General features: G+C 34.7%; 1 protein-coding gene across 2 annotated transcripts in view; it reads right to left on the bottom strand.

Moving 5' to 3' along the window:
• Nucleotides 1-21,676, bottom strand: part of ANKRD28 (ankyrin repeat domain 28) — a 123,793-nt gene that overhangs the window by 25,490 nt on the left and 76,627 nt on the right. For both annotated transcript variants that reach the window (XM_021678907.2, XM_044920522.1), the window contains exons 8-16: nt 20,721-20,933; nt 15,842-15,920; nt 14,795-14,909; nt 13,473-13,555; nt 12,821-12,884; nt 11,102-11,170; nt 8,704-8,844; nt 1,166-1,277; nt 197-223 (exon numbers count right to left, since the gene is read on the bottom strand). In XM_021678907.2, the coding sequence (XP_021534582.1) occupies nt 197-223; nt 1,166-1,277; nt 8,704-8,844; nt 11,102-11,170; nt 12,821-12,884; nt 13,473-13,555; nt 14,795-14,909; nt 15,842-15,920; nt 20,721-20,933 (903 nt within the window). The remainder of the gene's footprint in view (nt 1-196; nt 224-1,165; nt 1,278-8,703; nt 8,845-11,101; nt 11,171-12,820; nt 12,885-13,472; nt 13,556-14,794; nt 14,910-15,841; nt 15,921-20,720; nt 20,934-21,676) is intronic.

Here is a 21,676-nt window from a genome sequence, read left to right on the forward strand (position 1 = left end):
GGTAGGGCTATAAACTAGCTTGAGGGAAATGCTATTTACTCACCACCAAGTAAGAACCACCCACCCCAGCCCCAACCCCTAAATACATGATTTCTGTCTCTGTCTTTGTTCTCAGGAATATGTAAAACAGGCTTCTAGTGAGAGCAAATAAATTATAATACTCTGAATAGTAGGGGGAAAACTGATTATTACTTACAACATCTAAAGGAGTTTCACTTGCAATCTGAAATAAAATTTAAAGTAAGAATATTTAGCTTAGAAAGTATTCATATATTTTAGAGCTAAATGCTACACGTCTCTATTTACACAAGTCTTTGTTAAATTCTATTCTGAACTTGGGCTCCCTTTGCCTCCAAAAATTAAGTCTTTTAAATAAACAAGTGTACAATATAATAGACCACGAATCTATATTCATGGGTCTAAGATTTTAGTGTATAAGACACCATAATAACCTAAGGAAATATTTGTTATTTCTGATAGCAGGGTTTTAAGTACTATATTAAATACGTCAACCTGCTTTTTCTATCTTTAATACCCACTCTCCCTTGAAGGGAAGCAAAGTTTAATATAACTTATAAGGTAAGTCTAAAGAAACTTTTAACTTGAAGCATCTGTTACACACTTGAGAATCTTTTCACTTATCTCTTGCTTTCTCTTTGGTTTGGCCAAGTGGGGTGAACGGCGTGTATATTCAAGAATGAGATCACAGTTGAAATAAAAAGTTCCTTTGCAGAAGTACTGTCTCCCCTCTATCAGGAGGGACTGTAAAAAGAATGGGCCTTTCAGAAATCTCTAAATATATGGAAAAAACCCTCCTCTCACAGGGACATTTCTCACACAAGACATGGTTACAGTTCTTTAGAAATTTCTGGAAAACATTTATTTAAAGGAAAAGGAAAAGAAATGCTACATCAACATGGGGTAGTATAAGGGAAGGACATAAGTAGCCCTCTCTAGAGATCTAATTTTCTCCTTTCTCTTTTCTTTTTGAAAGGGAAAAAGGAATGAGAGATATCTTACTGAGGCAAGTATGAATGTAAGATATTGGCTCTAAAAATATTAAAAAGCAATAGAGTTTGTTTCTTGACTCATTTATTCTCATTTTCATTATGTTATTAGAATATAAAATCACATTAGTCTTTCCACAACAATTCACGAATCTTACCAGCTGAAGACAGAGACGGTGACCATAAGCAGCTGAATAATGAACTGCATTGTATCCTTGCTTGTCACGGATCCCTGGATTTGCATCATTTCGTAATAAGTATTCCAGGCACCTATATATAGTAATAACATTCAAAATTCTAAATCCTGCATTTTAACCAATGATAAAAACAGCCTGAAACTAAAAACTGACAAGTTTTCTTACAATTTCTTGCAATTCTTCTTTTTCTTGATAATGTAAAAATTATAAATAAATCTACACTATATAAATTTGTCATTTAAATGACATTAACTGTAACTATCATAAGAATACAAGCGAAACGTTCATTAAGAGAATATCCTTCATTCAAAGTGACGATCTCCAACGTCTGTCAACAAGCTCAGTATACCTGAGGGCTGGCTGTCTTTTACACAGTCACTGTGTATGGCACCACCTATCCCACTCAAACAATATCTGACAGGATTAAACTTAGTGGTGGTGAGCATTCAATGTTGGCAATATTACGGCTGACGTATCTGGAACACAGAGTGAGTGTAGTATCTCATTAGGAAGCTGAAGAAAGGATATAAAAAAAAATCTCAGGATAATCTCAATGTCAGAATTCAATGATCTTGAATCAGAGGACTGAGAAGGGTGTAAACAGTGTAAAGTCGTATGTAGGTAACAAGAAAGATCCTCCCATGGTAGATTTACTTCATTCCTGTGCTATCAAAACATTAGAAAAATAATTTTTAAAGGTACTATACAGTTCATGATTTGTTATAATTTTCATACATTTTATTGTTAATGTAGCAAAAAAAGAGCACTGAATTAGAAATTAAAAGTCTGTCTGTAGAACTAGTCTGATACCAGTGATCTTGAGCATATAAATCATTTCGTCTTTATGGTAAAATGGCCTCTGTTTATTCATTTGATAGATGGGGTTCTATTTGTAATTTGTCTAATGTTGTAGTATGTCTAACTAAATATTAATTCCAACTGCTGGGGGGAAAATTTATAATTTTATAAATTTATAATACTCCTTGTTAAAAATTCAAGTTTCCTTAAGGAGTGCACTTGTTGTGATGAGCACTGGGTGATGTATGGAATTGTTGAATCACTATATTGCATACTTGAAACTATTATCACACTGATGTTAACTATACTGGAATTTAAAAAAAGACTGTAAAAAAAAATTCAAGTTTCCAAAGCATACTGAAGTTATATAAAACAAACAAAAAAGAACTCTAAAGCAATGTAACGGCTCTTTCAGTAACTATAGCAAGGATAACTATATCATTTATATATCTATATGTTATCTATCTATCATCTACCTACCTATAAAGGCCATTCTTTTCAATGCCAACACATTTCTTTCTTTCTTTTTTTTTTTTTAAAGATTTTATTTGACAGAGAGAGAGCAAGTACACAAACAGGCAGAACGGCAGGCAGAGAGAGAGGGAGAAGCAGGCTTCCCGCCGAGCAGGGAGCCCGACGCGGGGCTCGATCCCAGGACACTGGGATCATGACCCGAGCCGAAGGCAGACGCTCAACCGACTGAGCCACCCAGGCGCCCCCAACACTTATTTCTTTAATGCTGAATTGCTTAAAATCCTTTAGATCTCTTAGTAATTACTTGCAGAATCTATATTATAATATCCTCAAATGGTAGCAAATGTCCATTTAAGTGGGATTTTGATACTTACGTAGAGCTAAAATTATTAGTCAAACATGGTGAACTGGGTCACTATGATTAAAAAAACCCAAATCTGACTCTAAAGTAACAAGACTGGTGTTTTTTGTTGTTCATAAACTAGCTCTGAAGGCCCTACAGAAAGTGTTCCAGACAGTGTATAAACTGTTTGTGTCCAGTTTTCTTTCCTAGGTGTCCAACTCAGAGGTCAGGGCTCACTGGAATTCATAAAAGACCTGCAGGGCTGGAGGACAGTCCCATTGCTTTATATGCACAAATATGTCACCCAAGGGCATATCTTTTTTATCTTTAATCAAGTTCTCTAGATAAGAGAGATAAAGCAGAAAGAGTTCTCCAACTGCCCTGAGACCTGAGTATAAGGCAGATTCTATCAGTGGAACAAACTATTTTAAGATAACTTGCTGATACATGAGTACTGAAAAAAGATAAATTTAAGGAAAGCAAAGCATGTAGGTAAGTTCATGTTTACTTTCTAAAATAAGAGCACATCTCAATGCATTTACAATGACTAGTCCACATATACAGCATTAAATGGTTTCAAATAATTCAAGTGTTACACATGCAGTAGTTTTATCAAATCATATATTTTTACATTCACATTATTCAGATAATTGGTCTCCTGTAACAAAACAAAGACTAAGAGTTACTTTGAAATGATAAAATTCCTTCTATTGGCCTGCCTTTCAGATTTTGCTAAGCAGTATCAACTTTCATAACTACTTTGTGAGATAAAGCATTATCTTCAACAAATGGAAAAAATTACTGACACTCAGGAAAACCAAAACACCTATTCAGAATCTTTTGTAAAAGGCAAAAGATTTATGCGATCTAAAGAGAAACTGGCTAGCATATAGTAAAGCAAGGACTAGACCTTAGGTCTTCTCTTTATCCAGTGTTCTTTCACGCTACCAAATACTTCAGCATAGCGGTTAATGAGTTAGAGTGACACTTTAACCTGGGTGCTTATAAAATACTAAGCCACAAAATTACTTGATCTTGAATATCTGGACCTCACATCTAATTTGCAAATAAGGTGGAGGAGAGAGAATCTATTCTTTTTTTCTGATTATAAGTTAACACACACTGATTTTTATAAAAGCCAGAAAATAAAGGTATCAATATTCTCTTTAATCTCTCTCCTTTCTCCTAAAATAAGCTGTATGCAAAATCTGGAGGAATATTCATTGCTAAATAGCTAAGTCATAAACTATACTTACTGTTACATACTGTTTATGTCTTAAACAAATTAAGTATCATTCCAATTAACACAATTTAAGTCAGAGTGCATTTCAAACTATTTAAATTTCACCTACTCTTCTCCTACCACCCATGAGTCCCGTGCCCGGTCAGAATTCTGGGTAAGGACCACTCAGCCCAGGGCAGGGAATGTGGTATTGCTACTAGAGGCCCTCTTTCCTTTACTCTCTCCCATTACGGTGTATAATAGTGTCTGTTCTTACCCCCCCCCCAAAAAAAATACAGCTAATCCTTATAGGTAAGGGAAGATTATAGGTACTATTCCAAACAATTCAGATATCCTATACCTCATTTGGCTATATGAGTTAGGTCAGACTATTTTCCCCATTTCACAGACAAAAGGGGCACAGAGATGTAAAGTAACTTGCCCAAAGTCTCACAACAAGGGGCAGAGCCACTATCAAATCCAATGTTATCTTATATACAAATTCAAAATGAGTTATAAAAGGCTGCTGAATATTATAGTCATATAAAAAGTCAAATGTATTTATATCACAACAAAAGGAAATTTAAAGATAGGTTTATTTTGGCAATAAAAATATTTAGTACTTAGGAATAAATCTAAGGATTATAAAACTTATAAACAAAAAACTGTATGGGGACTCCCGGGTGGCTCAGTTGGTTAAGCGTCTGCCTTTGGCTCAGGTCATGATCCCAGAGTCCTGGGACTGAGCCCCACGTTGGGCTCCTTGCTGAGCAGGGAGCCTGCTTCTCCCTCTGCCTGCCGCTCCCCCTGCTTGTGCTCATGCTTTCTCTCTGACAAATAAATAAGTAAAATCTTTAAAAAGAAATAAATAAAATACATCTTTAAAAAAACAAACAAAAAAACCCTGTATGATTCCATTTATATCAAGTTCAAAACAGACAAAAATATACGATGCTATTAGAAGTCAAAACATAATCCCATTTTTGTGAAAAATGCCAACTATCACCATAAAAGTGGATCTTGGTGAAATATATCTATATATACTCATAAACACATTTATATATACAATTACATGAACATAGAAAAGGCTATGGAAAAGCATATACCAAGTCTTTAACTTTGATTAGACTAATTGATTAGACTATGACTGACATGAAATGATCTACATACACATACAGAAATAGTCATATTAATGGTGGTTATCTTAGGAGAACAGGCATGAGAAGGATTTCTTATGTATAATCAAAAAAAAAAAAACCAAAACACCCAGTCTTCTCCTCTTATACACACACATGGGTATGGAGGAGATGCTTAACCATCTTGCTCAAAGCCAGCCCTATTTCTTTTGAACTGGCAAAGAAAATTTTGTTTATTAATATTTAACACATTAAACATGTTTCTTGTGACTATGTATTTGAGTCATGACTGTTTATGAAGAATGCAGGCACCAGGGTGCCTGAGTAGTGCAGTTAGTTAAGCATCCAACTCTTGGTTTTGGCTCAGGTCATGATCCATGGTCATGAGATGGAGCCCCACAGTGGGCTCCGTGCTCAGCACAGAGTCTGCTTAAGATTCTCTCTCCCTCTCCCTCTGCCCCTCCCGCTTGTGGTCTCTAAAATAAATAAATTCATTGAAAAAAAAAAAGAATGCAGGCACTAGAATAATGGGAGTCACTAGAAGAGTAAGTAGAATGAGTCAGGAAAGATTTCATGTATTTTTCCAACATTTACTCAAAGTGAAGACCGAGGGATGCAAGGCAGAAGAGAGCAGAAGAGAGAGTTATAATTACTTATTTCACTCTGGAATAGCAGAAAACCAATGTCAGAGTGTCAAAAATTCCAAAATATAAACAACTTTCCCTGGGGATGCTGACATGGGATTAGTAAATGATCATTAAAAAAACAAGACCATTATATTATGAAATATACACATTACTGAATAAGAGTAATTTGAAGTTATGGGGATTTTGTGTCTTTCTTTAGAAAGTATTTCACACTTGCTTTGCCAGAAGTATCATGCCAGATTCTTTTATTATCTAACTTTTATACCTGGGAATTAAATCAGTGTAACTTAGAAAAATAAATCAACATTTTTTTGGTTTTTTTGGGGGGGGGGAGAGAAAGAGGGAAAGGAGAATCTTAAGTGGGCTCCATGCCCAGCATGAAGCCCCACACAGGGCTTGATCTCACAACCCTGAGATCATGACCAGAGCCGAAATCAAGTCAGACGCTTAACCAACTGAGCCACCCAGGTGCCCAAATGTTTTATCAATGTTATAATGCTACTACTTAAGCCTCCAAAACAATCATTTATTGAAAGGATGCCTCTGGTATCCTAAAATGGTTACTGTAACTTATAGCTTCCAGAAAGTTCTCAGGAACAAATCACTGAGTCAATAAATGATGGCATTAGACAGGACCTCTGGGATTCTGATACTTTAAAGAAACAGAGGCTCTAAGAAACAGTGCTAGAGGGACACCTGGGTGGCTGGTCAGTTAGGCATCCGACTCCTGGCTTCGGCTCAGGTCATGATCTTACCATGAGATCCAGCCCTGTGGTGGACTCCGTGTTCAGCGGGGAGTCTGCTTGAAGATTCTCTCCATTTGCCCCTCCCCTCATTCTTTCTCTAAAGTAAATCTTAAAGAAAAAAAAAGTGCTAGATTGTTTTATACACATAATCAGTTTTCCCCACAATTCTAAGTACATTTCTAATTTTACAGATAAAGGTTTTGCTTGGCAATTACCTGCTCAGGCTCAAAGGGGTATAATATAGAAACCCCAAGATTTAAACTGGGTGTTTTGGATCCCAAAGCTCATATTCTTTCTAGTACATCAGGCTGCTTTGTGTAGATACTGAAGATTAAATGTTTAAGTAATAAATATCACTAGCCTATTACTCAAAACAGTTTATATTAGGTGAGAGAACTGATTTATATCACTTTAGTACTAATACACTTCTACAAAAAAAGTAGGTGGGTTTAAAACAAAACCACAAATCCCAAACAGTATGGGTTGAACATCATTATTCTCTTGATTTTTGCCTAAGAATTCAGGTTTAATGTAATTGTCTAAGGGCAGGAGGACCTTGGGTAATCTCTATGAGCATGTGTGTGTGTTTATGTGTGTGACCTCTCAGTGGAATTTATGTAGATCCCGTTGAGTGACACCTAATAACTAGTGTGTGGGAATAGTGGTAAAGGATTACTGGTGGTGATATGCTCATTTTAGGTATAACCTATTTTAAGAAAATCTATAAATCAAATCCTGAAGTTAACAAAATTTATACATCAGAGGATGATCTACTTACCCAAGTTTACCAACATTTTTTAAAATAAGATTTTATTTATTTGACACCCAGAGAGAGAGAGCGCACAAACAGGCGGAGAGGCAGGCAGAGGGAAAAGCAGGCTCTCTGCTGTGCAGGGAGCCCGCTGCGATGTGGGGCTTGATCCCAGGCTCCTGGGATTATGACCTGAGCCGAAGGCAGATGCTTAATCAACTGAGCCACCCAAGAGCCCCACCAAAATATTTTCTTATTTACAAAGTCTTTACCACAGATTTTCCTTAAAGAGCTACTATCTATAAAAACATACTTCAAATAATTTAACTTCTCCCAAAATCTATCTATACCTAACTATTCTGGGTACATATGAAATTGTACAAAGTGGTCTATTCTAGTAAACAAAAAGTAGATTTTACTGGTGCTTTTGACATTAGAGTTTTAGCTACAAATCCAACATAACAAAGTGCTACTGATAGAAATGGCTTTGATATTACTTACAGAATTTATAATTAACATTATATATATATATATATCAAGTTATGCTTTTTATTTTGAGGGTAAAAAGCAAATATTAAAAACCAAAGAAATAGTTCTGTTAATTAAAACTTCCTTGAAGTATATTTTATAAAATCCTCCCCTACAAACCACTCTTTGTTTTTCCTTAAGGGTCTTTTTGCTCTTAACTGACCCAGACACATGGTGAATACCACAGACTGAAGATCTGTCCCCAATCAATTTATTTATATATGTATTAAGGTACCATAAATGGTTCTGATCAACTTTGGGTGAATATTAATTATAAAAATAATTTACACATCTCTTATTCTTTTGTTATTCAGGCATTCTCAGCCAGTATTATCCCATTATCTCATTTACTTATTTAAGCAATATTTAGAACCAACAAGTGCCAGATTCTGCCAGTTTGATTATTCCCTTTTTGGGCACCAATTTATAAGGATCTCTTACAAATATAAACTCTCTACCTCTGACGGACACTGGTGTTCCAATCTCTGCCCCATCTCCATTGGCATCGTCCACATTTCTTCTCTGTCCCTTTCCCTATGATAAACTCAAGACTGCTGCCTCTGAGAAGTCAGAGGGAAAAAACATGAAAGTGATATTAAGATGTGCTTTTGGCAGGGAGGACAAGAAGAAGTCTTTATCTTTCTTCTACCAGATCAGTCAATAAGGCAGGCTGCTGAGCAGAAATAGGTAGTAAGCTATGATTTAGGAATAATTATGAAACCAATTTATTTCCCACACTAGAGACTCAAGAAAAGAGCACAGAAAGTATAAAAAGAAAATATAAATTTGCAATAAAAACATGGAAAATGTTGGTTTATAGAAATAATCCTTCATTCTCACCACATGATACTTACTTGCCATCTGTGTCTGATGTGGCTGCATAGTGCAGGGGTGTGCATCCTCTTTCATCAAGGTCATTCACACTTGCTCCTGATCCCACAAGAGCAAACAGGCACTGGTAATTGCAGTTGGCAGCAGCATAGTGCAGCGGAGATCTTTGGTGCCCAAGTTAATATAAGAAAAATAAAAGCCAGAGACATATACCAGTAAACAAGAGCACAGCTGACTCTTACTCGACCCAATTACAAATACTGTATTTACAGGGAGCCTGAGATTGATTTCTACCATATACTAAGTCTTTTGGAGGGCTGGACAGAAAGCTAGGAGGGAGAAAGTAAGGTGGCAAAGAACTTCTAAGAATAGGAAATTATGATAGAAACAGTTAAATTATTTCACGGTCCCCCCACAGTGACAATTCTAGTCTTCTGAGTGAATTATAGACACCTTCATATTCTGCTCAGAAACTTTGTAAGACTTCCATTTTAACAAAGCTTCCCTTATACTAATAAAAATGTTTCATAGTACAGAGGTAGAAGCTTCTATTCATGTCTCAGGAGAGGAATAAAGGTGAAGAGAAATATAGAAGCATTAAATAGAATGCCCTATTCTACCAACCATACAGTAAAGCTGCATAGTGATATCGGGTTTCTCAAGCAAAAATTGCAGAGTTTTGAAGATTCGTCACTATTCAGAAGAGTTAGAGTATGGTTTTTAATTTCTAAAGACTGAATATTTACAGCTGTTTTCTTCCCAGTTATTGAATTGCAACAGAATGTTACTAAAATTAGGAGTCCCTGTCTTTGAATTGCAACTCTGTAACGATTCCATGACTTTTCATTAAAAAAAAAAAAGAAGAAGAAAACAGAAAAGTGAAAGTAAATTCAGTCTAGAGTCTTCATGGTATAACTTTTTCTAAAACATTTACCTAGTGAAACGATAGTAAAACATTATTTTACTTTATTGGATAACAGTATAGTATAGTAACAGCATTTTAAGAAATACAATTAACCCTGAATTACTTTCAAGCTTCTAAACTCAGAATATGCTTCAGAAACCTTCTCTGCTATTTGTAGTAAAAAATGCTTCAAGTGCTACAAATTAACTAATATAAGATGGATTAAAGTACAATTATAAAAGTCAATTAACTATAAAGATATTGCATTGCAAAGCCAAACAAAGTGATTTTTTATTTTGCAGGTCATTAGTTCCTTTTATTAGTGGGCTTATGAGAGCAGTCTATTCCTCAAAGTAATTATGGGGTCAAATAGTTTTTTTTTCTTATATGCATTTCTGATTCCCTACCATACATAATTCTGTTTACTTCTGCACTGACCCCATCACATGCACTGAACATACATCCACACATTTCCTTCTGACACACACACCCTTTCTTGTCATACTCTTTGATGTAATTCTCAAACTCGTGACCCACAATTTTGCTCACATTGCCACCTCTATTTTATTTTTTATTATTTTTTTATTATTATGTTATGTTAATCACCATACATTACATCATTAGTTTTTGATGTAGTGTTCCATGATTCACTGTGTGCGTATAACACCCAGTGCTCCATGCAGAACGTGTCCTCTTTAATACCCATTACCAGGCTAGCCCATCCCCCCACCCCCCTCCCCTCTAGAACCCTCAGTTTGTTTCTCAGAGTCCATAGTAAACCAATTCAAACTGCCTTCAATTCTTTCCTGTATGGTTTTAGCACATGCTGGGTCAATTCCTACTCTAAGTAACTTAGTAGATACTGGTGGCTTTAAGTACTGCTACCATAAATGCTAGTCATAGTGAGAATGAGGATTGGCTAAAAGACTACAAAGGGATTCTGTCACTTCACAGGTATTTTCCTACCAGTCATACCAAGGGGTGTATATGGATGTGTTGTTATGTGTTTATGTATATGTGGGGAGTTATAGGAGGGAAGAACAAAAATTTCATATATATTTGTTACCTATTTCCTTCCTATTTCTAGTGCTCTGTAACCAAATATGGGCAGTAGAATCTCTGACAATGAAATGACTTGAGGGCAAGGAGACCTGTACTGCTGAGTTCTAGGTCTTGTGAGTTTCTTCTTGAAGGAACAGAGGCACCATGGGGTTTTACATTTCCATGGTATAATTATGGGAGGAGGAAGAATGATATCAAGAGACACAGAGGTGCTTTTAAGGTAAAGCTGTGGCTGGCAGCCTGGGGCTGTGGCAGGGGCCCAAGTGGAAGAAAACTGTGGGTAAAAATGAATATTTAGAAGTTACTGACTTATTTAGGCCTCTCAGTGAATCATGATCACAATGCAAAAGATGCTGAACTGTTAATTCTCAGAACCCACTTAGAACGTCATGAAAGTCATTAAGTAAATAACATTAATTAGGTTCTATAGAGGAATGGCAGGCATCACAGCCTACCTCCCAAATTTGTCCTTTTTGTTGAAGTCTGCACCGGTATTCAGCAGAAGGTTTAGGCACTCCAAATTCCTATTCAGGGAAAACAGACTTAATTGTCAATAATTTCTTAACAAAATTGGTAGTTTAAATAAGTATCAAAGCATGTTTTCAAATGAAGACAAAGTGAATAAAATGACATGATTTATGTTTTATAAAAAATAAAACATTAAAATTCATCATATATTTTAAGAATTTATATATATATACATTTTGGCATGTTGCTAGGAAATAACAAATGAGTCATGTCACTATTTAAAAGAAAGTTCACATTTGTAAAAGAGTTCCTGAGAGTTGGTTAAGTGGCTGCCTTAGGCTCAGGTCATGATCTCATGGGTCCTGGGATCCAGCCCGAGTCCTTGGGCTCCCTGCTCAGTGGGGAGTCTGCTTCTCCCTCCCCCTTCCTGCCCCTGGCCCCCTTAATGCTCACGCTGTATTTCAAATAAAAAAAATCTTAAAAAAAAAAAAAAAAAAAGACTTCCTAAGAGTTTTTAGGAACCTTTAAAACAAACCTCAAACAACAGGCTTTTAATAGAATGGTTTAAATTTAAATGGTTTTTAATACTAAATTAAAAGAAAATGGGTTAAAAAAAATCAAACCTGAAAAATGTTCCAATTTGCTTTCCCTTATCTTTTATACTATAATTGCTTAGATGTATCCTTAGTTAAAATTATAGGAGAGTACGGTACATGCATGGGTCTTTCTGTAGTTTAATTTTAAAAAACCTGAACATTATTACTATGTTACACTAGAAACTGTGACTGCCACATGATCAGACAGTTGTGCTATCTTTTGTCCCTCCCTCTGGAGGCCAGTAATATGGAAGCTAGGTTTTAACTGGAAGGTTCTTTGGTGACCTTGGAAGAACAAGAGGACCCAGTCATATGTTCACAATCCATTTTTGCATCTGAGACTGGCCTAGTTGGAGTCTTGATTCAGTATACTTGTCCTCTGAAACCACTGGGAATTTTTAAAGAATGATTATTAGTAATAAAATTCTTGCAAATGTTTTTGATAAGTCACCATGAATTAAATGGCTTATTTTAGATTTAGGATCTAACTGATCAGAAACATTAGATTAGCAGCATGCTTCAAAGACCACAAGTTTTAACTGAAGGTTGTTGTTTAGTCAAACCAAGAGCCTACCCTAGCAGCAGTATTTAAAACTGTCCAAAATTTTTCAATCTCAAAAATTTTCTTTTTCCTAGATATTAGTTCTGAGTAGACACAAGACAAAAACAAGCCATCGACATTTTTTCCCCCTAAAATTATGATGAAAAAACCCTAAACACCTTCTCAAAGAACATTAGTATTACTCAGAACATCCCTAATGTTTTGTTGCTCTCATTTGAGGATATATATTCCTTTCATTTACCCAGAAATAATTTTCTCTCATAAAAAGCAATACTTCCTTTTACAGTTTTGCTCCACCTCCCCCACAATGCTTCCTTTTACAGTTTTGTTCCATCTCTCCTCCCACTCATAATTTATGACTTAGGTGGAAGAGGATTTAGAAAAAGCAATTTCTACTACTCTGGACTTTCTTCTCCCAAACCACTCCTATTACGGTTTGTTTCCTATTTTGAGGCAGCGCAGAACTAATAAAGAGAAACTAAGATAAAAGAAAAACTGACATGACCAGCTACCTTCTTCTTAAAAAAGTAAAAATTTTGTTAACATACCCTCCAGCTGCAGCTGCGTGTAGACAGGTCCTGCCAAAATCATCTGGGGTATCTATATCAAATCCTGCAAGAATGAACACATCTTATATAGTATCATAGGTAAGTTACTTCACTTTAAAAGTATATGTCAAGAAATGTCAAGTATCACATGCCCCCCCAATTTCAAACAAAACTGAATTACAAACAGGCACAAAATTATTCAAAGTAGATAATAAGGAAGGAAATCCTGGAAAAATAAAATCTTTCCCAGATTTGAAGATAAAACTGCTTAAAAAAAAAAAAGATTTTATTTATTTGACAGAGAGAGATACAGCGAGAGAGGGAACACAAGCAGGGGGAGTAGGAGGAGAAGCAGGCTTCCCACTGAGCAGGGAGCCTGATGCGGGGCTCGATCCCAGGACCCTGGGATCATGACCTGAGCTGAAGGCAGATGCTCAACGACTGAGCCACCCAGGCGCCCCAAAACTGCATCTTAAAATGAAAAAAGACCCAACATCTTCTAAGAGGACTTAATAAATGATTCACACTTGGACATATCTACAAGTGATTTTGGAAAAGCAGGATAAAGAGATTGTATTAAAATGTAGGAGGGGAACATAAAATGTTTGGGGAAACAAAAAAAGAAGACTCAGTCTACAATGGTTCCACTTACCAGAAGAAAGAAGTTTCCTGCAGCAATCTGAAAAACCACTTAAGGCTGCCAAATGGAGGGGGAACATTCCATGTATGCCACGCCTGAAGTATAAGCAGGACAGTAACTGCATTACAATCAAGAATAATACAATCATTTGAATAAATTACAAAGAAACTAGCTGAAGCGGAAAGATAATTAGATGAGTCAAAACCTTTAACATTTTGGAGAGCAATTTGGCAAAAGGCTGAAGGTGACCATAGCTTATATATTATCCAGCAGTTTTCCTCCAGGAGAATTTTTCAACCTTGGCACTATTGTCATGATGGACTTTATTGGGGGCGGGGCGGCTTCCCTGTGCATGCAGGATGTTCAGCAGTGCCCCCTGGGCTCTATCCAAACCAGATGCCAGTAACACCCTCCTCCCAAAGCATGACAACCAAAAATGTCTCTGGACATTTGCCTAGGGTGTGAAATCCATTCCCCCCCCCCACGCCTCGCCAGTGAGAATCATTACCACAACACAAAATGTTCAAGAATGCTCACTGCAGGAAATTTTGTAAAATTGGAAGCAACTTATGTTTGCAAATAAGTAGAATGAATAAACTATGAAATCTTTATACAAAATTAAATTTTATAAAATGAACTACAGGTATTCGTAGAGATGTGAAAAAAAGTCCAAATCTTTATCTACATGGCTAAATCAAAGACGTTGCAAAAAAGTATACAGTAGCATCACATTTACAGAAAGTTTAAAAGGTTTAAAACAAGTTAATGAATATATATAATAAATGTAATAAAATGTAATAAAAATAGAAAGACACACATAGGAATGATAACCATCAAATTAAGTAGGGTGTTTACTTCTGCAGAGCACGCAAGAGAATCCATCTTTCAAACAAAATCTTTACAGAGAAACTTTAATACATAAAATAGACAAAGTGAGCTGTTTTGACCAAAGCAGGAGGCAAAAAATCTACAGATAGTATTATTTGAATGAAAAAGAAAAGTATTCAGTATATAAACATTTTTGGGTCTTTTATTTACTTTTAATAAATAGATCACAACAATGCAAAGCTCTGACTAAAACGGTGTATTATTCATAATTTAGAATGCACTGGGGTTAAAAAAATATAAGAATATACTACGCCGGCTTACCAAATGAAATCACATTAAATATCTATTCTAGCACATCATCCACACAAGTAGGAAAAAGCTCAAGCAATTAGTACCATATTGGGCACAAAATCCATACTTCTACTTGAAATCTCTAGAAAACTGCAATTCACTTCCATCTGTGTTTCCCTGTCAGCACAGCTCTCAACACTGTGGTAAGTACTTACTTTGCAGTGTCAGCACCACTTGTAATAAGAGTGTTGATTAGCAGCTCATGGCCGTACCTTGCTGCTATGTGCAAAGGGGTGTTTCCATTCTTATCCTCACAGTCAATTACAGCTCCTGCAGTAAATAATGTACTATCAGATACTGGGCCATATTAAGATCAAGTCAAATTTATAACATCAAAAGTACCATAAAACACTATTCAAACATAAACTAATGGATATAGTGGTTTAACTAGGTTTCACTCACAGGACATTTAATGGGCCAGGCACTGAGGTTACAGAGTTTACACTTAAAAACAATTTTGTGAACTAAGCATAAGCTTTTAACAGATTTTAAAATGATGAAAGGGTTCTGGGGTCTAATAAGTTTGGAAACCACTATATTAAAACAAAATTAAACATATTTCTTTAGAGCAAGATTTCAGAGCTTTAATGCACACACACCATGTGTCATCAAGATTGTATACAATGCTTCAGGAATTATTTGATCACAAAACTACTACTTTTTCCTTGCAAAACCATAACAACTATTATCTTGAGGACTACTAACAAACAGTTCCTTGGAATATGGCTTGGGAAACACTAAAGTAATGTACCTAAGAGTATTTAAAGGTTTAGCTTGCCTAGTACTAATTCAAATGCAAAAGAATACAGGTTCCGAAAATAAATGAAAGTCCTAAAAATAGTTCAAAATATCCAAAACGGGAAAAAAGATAAATGCAACAGAGTTTTGTTAATGTATAATACAAATACAAACTGTTGTGGAAAGGCAAAGTTTTCTATTTAGCAATGCTTATAGAAAGCCCACACCAACTGCTAGAGAAATTGTACTTATAATTCAGGTGAAATAAAACAAAAATAAATGAAAAACAAATTGTAAAAGATACATATACATGGCATTTTATACTCTTTATTATTTTATTTTCGTAAGATCTGAAATCAAATATTAAAAATATATAGACAGCTACAACAATTCCTCAATACCATTCATTTTGTGGATGTTTTTATTACATTTAAGAAAAAAAAACAAACAGAAATACTTTTTACCACTCTGGATAATGGTTTGTGATCTGGAGAATCTACCGTGGAGGGCAGTCATGTGCAGTGGGGTTTTCCCATCCTTGCTCTGAAATAATCAAATAAGAGAGATTTAAAATTATTGTTATATCTGTCATATGTAACCCTTAGTTTTATTTTGAGTATCTTCTTGCATCTTCATCTTGTAAAACTATTATTCAAGCATTAAGTTTAACTCAATCCTATGTAGGTAAAACAGCTGTTTAAAATTAGGAACTTTTTTTTAAAGTACGGATATTATAAAGCACAAATATACAACAACAACAAAAAAAACCCTTAATGCCTATAGTTTACAAAAAGCTCTGCAAGGTAGGTATACAGTGTAATCTTAGTATCATTCCTATTACAAAGGTGGGAAACACATCCCAGTTGTAGCACTACTGACTATGTGACCTTGGTTGAATCATTAATATCCTTGTGCTTCAGTTTTCCCACCTTTCAAAAATTTCACACTGCTACAATTCTTTCATTCTAAGAAATGCTGAATCCTTCATCAACCAAGGAAAAGTGAATGTTAGCATTAACTTCAACCACTATAATTCACTTTAAAAACTTCATATTTTAATTTGTTTATAATTATTTGTAATAAATATTGTTAGCTTTTTCCTCAAATTACTTAAAATAAATAATCATACTAACTGGGCATGTGTGTATTTAATGTACAAACTCCGAAATTCTAAAGGACTTTGTCAAAACATACAATGTGACCATTATAAAGGAAAGAGTCTATTTTGCAATTCCTAATCCCTCAGCAATATTCAGAATATCTTCTGTGTACATATACTTAAAAATGAAATGTGACAAGTGTCCTAAGTTTATACTAAAACTCTATAATGCAGATCTCCTTAAGAAATTCTCATGTCGGGGCGCCTGGGTGGCTCAGTCATTAAGCTTCTGCTTTAGGCTCAGGTTATGATCCCAGGGTCCTGGGATCGAACCCCACATCGGGCTCCTTGCTCCGCGGGGAGCCTGCTTCTCCCTCTCCCACTCCCCCTGCTTATGTTCCTTCTCTCGCTCTGTCTCTGTCAAATAAATAAATCTTTAAAAAAAAAAGAAATTCTCATGTCATTGTAATAGTGGAGTGTTAGACGAACTTCGTAATTACCTAGCAATGTATTTGATTCCATAATTTTATATAAATTTTTTTCAAGCAAACAAACTATCCAATTGGCAATTTATCTCAGAATTTTTAAACCTTTAGAAGCAGTGTGTACACAGGAGGGAAAACAAACCAAAGCAAACCAAAACAAACAAACCCAAGCGAACAAACAAGGTAGGCTCTGGAATCAGGATGAGCTGAGCTGAATCCTGGTTCTGCCAGTTACCACAGAAAGAATTAGGAGAAGCTGTCTATCTTCCTGAGCCTTCACTCAATGGATATGATATTACCTGTACCTCACAGTCCTGCTGTACAGAATAAATATACTAACCTTTGTAAAACACCCATATGATATATCAGTGTCTGTTATAGTCTATTATAGTCTATTACTGTATTTGGTGTTTTTATCTATGTAGCAGTTATTTTTTCAACCAGAAAAAAAAAAGCACAAAAGCATTTTAATAAAGGGATTCCAGTTTGTAATGTTTTTTCAAAATGTTCCCTATCTAACATATCTTGATTCTTCAATGTTAATCTTTTACCTTACAGACAAGAAAAAAGTAAAAATAAAAACTAAACTGTAATATAAATTTGAGTTCATAAAATGATGAAATGTGAAATATAATTATAGCTAACATTTATATACATAGTAAGCACTATGTTCCAAGCAGTTTTAAAACATTTCATATATATTTAGTCATTTGCTTTTCCAAAACCCTATGACATATATACTATTGACCCTATCGTATAGGCCAAGGGGTTAAGAAATGTAACCAGGTCTCATAGCTAGTAAGTGGAGTCCTACAGGTGGCACTGGATTGACATTTTTACTTTCTACATACTTACTGATCATAAAAAGTATTCCAAATATACTAAAAGAAACAAACAAACAAAACACCCCCAAAAGATTCAGATTACCAACTGAAAAGTCCACGTTAAGACATGTTAGAAGTGGGAAGAGCCCATTTATTTCTCTCTGCAGTGGGGAGACAATGGGTAGGTTTTTTTTTTTAAGTCACCTTAATTAATTTTAGATCAAATTAGGAGTTTCAAACAAAAATTAAGATCCACCAAAATTCTAAGAGATGTGTTCACAGGTGACCATAAATAACAACAACAAGTAAGCATTACTTTTTATGTTTAAATTTTAAATCAAATTATTTGGGGTATTTTATCTGACAGTTGTCAGATTATGAACAATAAGGTGAAGTGGGAAAAGATGTGCATTTAAGTGATACAATCAATGCAGTAGGGCTCATGTTAATAAGCAAGGTTATAAAAACCAGACCTATATTGTTTTTTAAACTTCATTCACTTTATCTCTATGTAGTACTTTGTAAGACAGCCAATTTAAAAACATATAAATAAATGAGTAATTTCAAGCCTAAATTCACATTCCAATTTCTAGTCATCCACAACTTGATCAGGGACAGAAACAAAATGGAAAAATAACGTAGAAGAAAAAGATGAAGCAGGGAGAAAGAGATGACTTGATAAGGAGAACATGAGGGTTACAAGTATAATTTTTTTATAAGGCAAGTGTCAAAGCCTTATTAGCTCCTTAATCAAGCAACAATTTGATAGGCACTGATTTGATAAATATAGGATACACAGGTGTCAGGAATGAAGATTCTTGAGTGAATATATGTTCTTACTCGTTAAAAACACAAAGTTATTAATAATTTTTATATAATTTCAGAGCTGGAAGGTACCTTAGAAGTCATTAACATCATGGGAACTGTGTTCCAAAGGAACTTGGCTATAAGATAATTGGACAACTGCATATAAACGGAATATCCCCAGACAAGATTAAGGCAACTTTTTAGGAAATCTATTCCCAAACCAACATCACTGGCTCGTTCCCTTCAAATCTGCTTAGCCACTGGAGTCAGCTATGTAGGCGCTCACATATGAATCAAACGATCTCTCATCAAATTATATTAAATATTCATGTCTAAATGGCACTGTATAAAATAAATAAAAAGCCTAATTTTTACCCCTTAAAGACAGCACTATAGAAACTAAAACATGTGTCATAGCTAATGTTATAGGTAAGCCATGATACTTAATATTTAACACACAACGATTTAACTACAGTCACTTGATCATAAACAGTTCTCATAGAGACTAAAAAAAATTTGGTTATGATCTTTTGAGAAATGTTAAGATCCAATCTTCATTAAAAAATATCATTAGGCCTTTGAGGAAACAAGTAACAAATTTCTTTTCTTCACAAGAGTTTAGATATTGTTCTACTCCCCGATTATCCAAACAGCAGGAATTCTTCAAATCAAACTGAGGAGTTCAAATTTATTATCAATAAATTTTTAGTAATTATTTAAACTATTAAAAAAACCTTCAGTAGGTGATTTGACTGAGAACTGGAAGCTTTGAATGTATATTCTTAGAAAAGGCATTTTAAACGTAATCATATAATAGGAGTTCTTTATGATACTTCATGCCCTTTCCTTCCTTGAGTATGATAACTATAAATTCTTCCTGTAGCTGAGAGAGAGGGCAATTTAGAGCAATGACTAATTATAGATGGACTTGCTGCTACTACAGCTATCAGGGTCAGCAGCAACACTAAAAGTCTCTCTAAAGTTAAGAAATACAAGAAAATGGACTCCCTTTCTTTACCAATCTGAAGACTGGCTCATGATACCCATAAAAGAAGCTGAAAGCTTAAGTAATTAAAGCTCTGAAAAACACATTTTAAGGTTAAATGTTTTTACTAAACAGTTCAATTTTATTTGTGGTTTTCTTTTCTTTATAACACAAGATATAGACTGGCAAATACTCAAAGAATGAATTGATGAATTAATACAGAAACAATCAGTGAAAGCATTTTAGAAAAATCAAAATGATGATTACACATTATAAAGTAGTGTTGTTCAAAAATGTGGCTGCATGTGCTTTTTCACAGAATTATATAGTGAAAGAACATTTATTTTGGTTCCAGAATTTTCACGTATTTCTAAAATTCAAATGCTCATTCCTGAATGTGAATGTAACCAAAAAACAACAAAAACTATTCTTTATATGTAACACACTGATAGTGGTCTTTCAATTTTTATAAAATTGAAAAAAAACTTCAAAACAGAAAAGTTAAAAGGATTACCATGAACATCCATATATATACCACCTGGATTCTATCACTAACATTTTTACTATACGCACATCATCATATATCAATCTCTCCATCCAGCCATCCACCCAATTATTTGATGTTTTTCAAAAGTTGAAGATATGACTACATATTATCTCTAAACACTTTGGTATGTTTATCATAAACGAGCGTTCAACATCACTTTTGTTTGTTACCTCCTAAGGGAAAATATACATGCAATGAAGTGTACAAATCTTAAATGTACCACTTCATGAGTTTTGACAAATGCTTATTTATATAACACAAAGCCCGTCAAAATATAGAATATTACCATCACCCCAGCAAGTTCTGCTACATCCCTTTTTCATCAATCCCTCCTCACAGAGGCAACTGTTCTTTTTTTTTTTTTCCCAACTACAGAATCTGGAACCCCATATAAATGGAATTTCATCTGTTCTAGAACCATCTATAAATGGGAATAATATGTATATTCTTTTGTAAGACTTTTTAAAGATTCACCTGTGTTCTTGTGTCTATCCGTAATTTGTTCCTTTTTATTGCTGAATGGTATTTGTTACTGATACTGTTTTAAACAGCAAACTCCTAAATAGTACAGTATGGATTCTGATTTTATTTCATACCTTCATATTGACATCAGCCCCATTGCCTACTAGAAGCTCTAAACACAATGCTCCATGTGTTGATGCAGCAGCAAAGTGCAAAGGAGTAAATCCTTTTTCATTCTTTTGATTTACATTAGCACCACAGTCTATAAGTTCATTCACTACAACATCTTGTCCATTATAGCAGGCTACATGAAGAGGTGTATTTCCATAGGCATTTGGTTCATTCATCTATTGGAAGAAAAAAAAATCTCAATGTTAAAGTAGTCTTGCGCTACTTGCTACAAGAATGAGAGCTAGTTTAGTGATGTTGTGGTTGCAATCAAGTTAATAAAGTGAGAAACAGGGCTAAATACATAGATAAGGCTTATAATGCTAAAGTTCTTTTAAAATAATGAACATTAACAACAGCATTTTGGTGTCAAATAGATTTTGTACATTCAGGGAATATAATTTACACATGCAATGTCTACTTCATGACAAAACTGAATGATTCCAAGAGAGAAATTTTAAGAAAATGAAAACAAAATAATGTATTTTTAAAAGTCTTCAAAGTAAGGTACAGTTATAAGAATTAACTCTAAGAATCATGACAAATGAACACAAACTGAAAATTCTGAGATATATTGAATAACATGCTTATTTTCAGCCTTTACATTTGCAGTGACAAAAGATTAAAGTTGGTAATGAAGTAAAAGTTAGGATTTAAAAAAAATGAGTGGCATCTTTTTCTATTTCATTTCTGCACAAAGTTGGACTCTAGATATTTTCCAGCCTTACATGTTAACATTTTACCAGAATGAATGTGCTCTTCACACTGAGAAATTCTTGAGCAAGATTCTCTTTTCGTTCTGTTTCTAATAAATAAAATGGGTGAATACTTTAAAGTTTACATGACTTTTACATAAAGAATGTGACCTTTGCCCAAAGAGATGTCTAGCCCTTGCCCTTGTCTTCTGGGAGGTAATCTATGG

This window comes from Neomonachus schauinslandi, chromosome 1 (assembly GCF_002201575.2).
Source record: "Neomonachus schauinslandi chromosome 1, ASM220157v2, whole genome shotgun sequence".
Classification (NCBI taxonomy): Eukaryota; Metazoa; Chordata; class Mammalia; order Carnivora; family Phocidae; genus Neomonachus; species Neomonachus schauinslandi.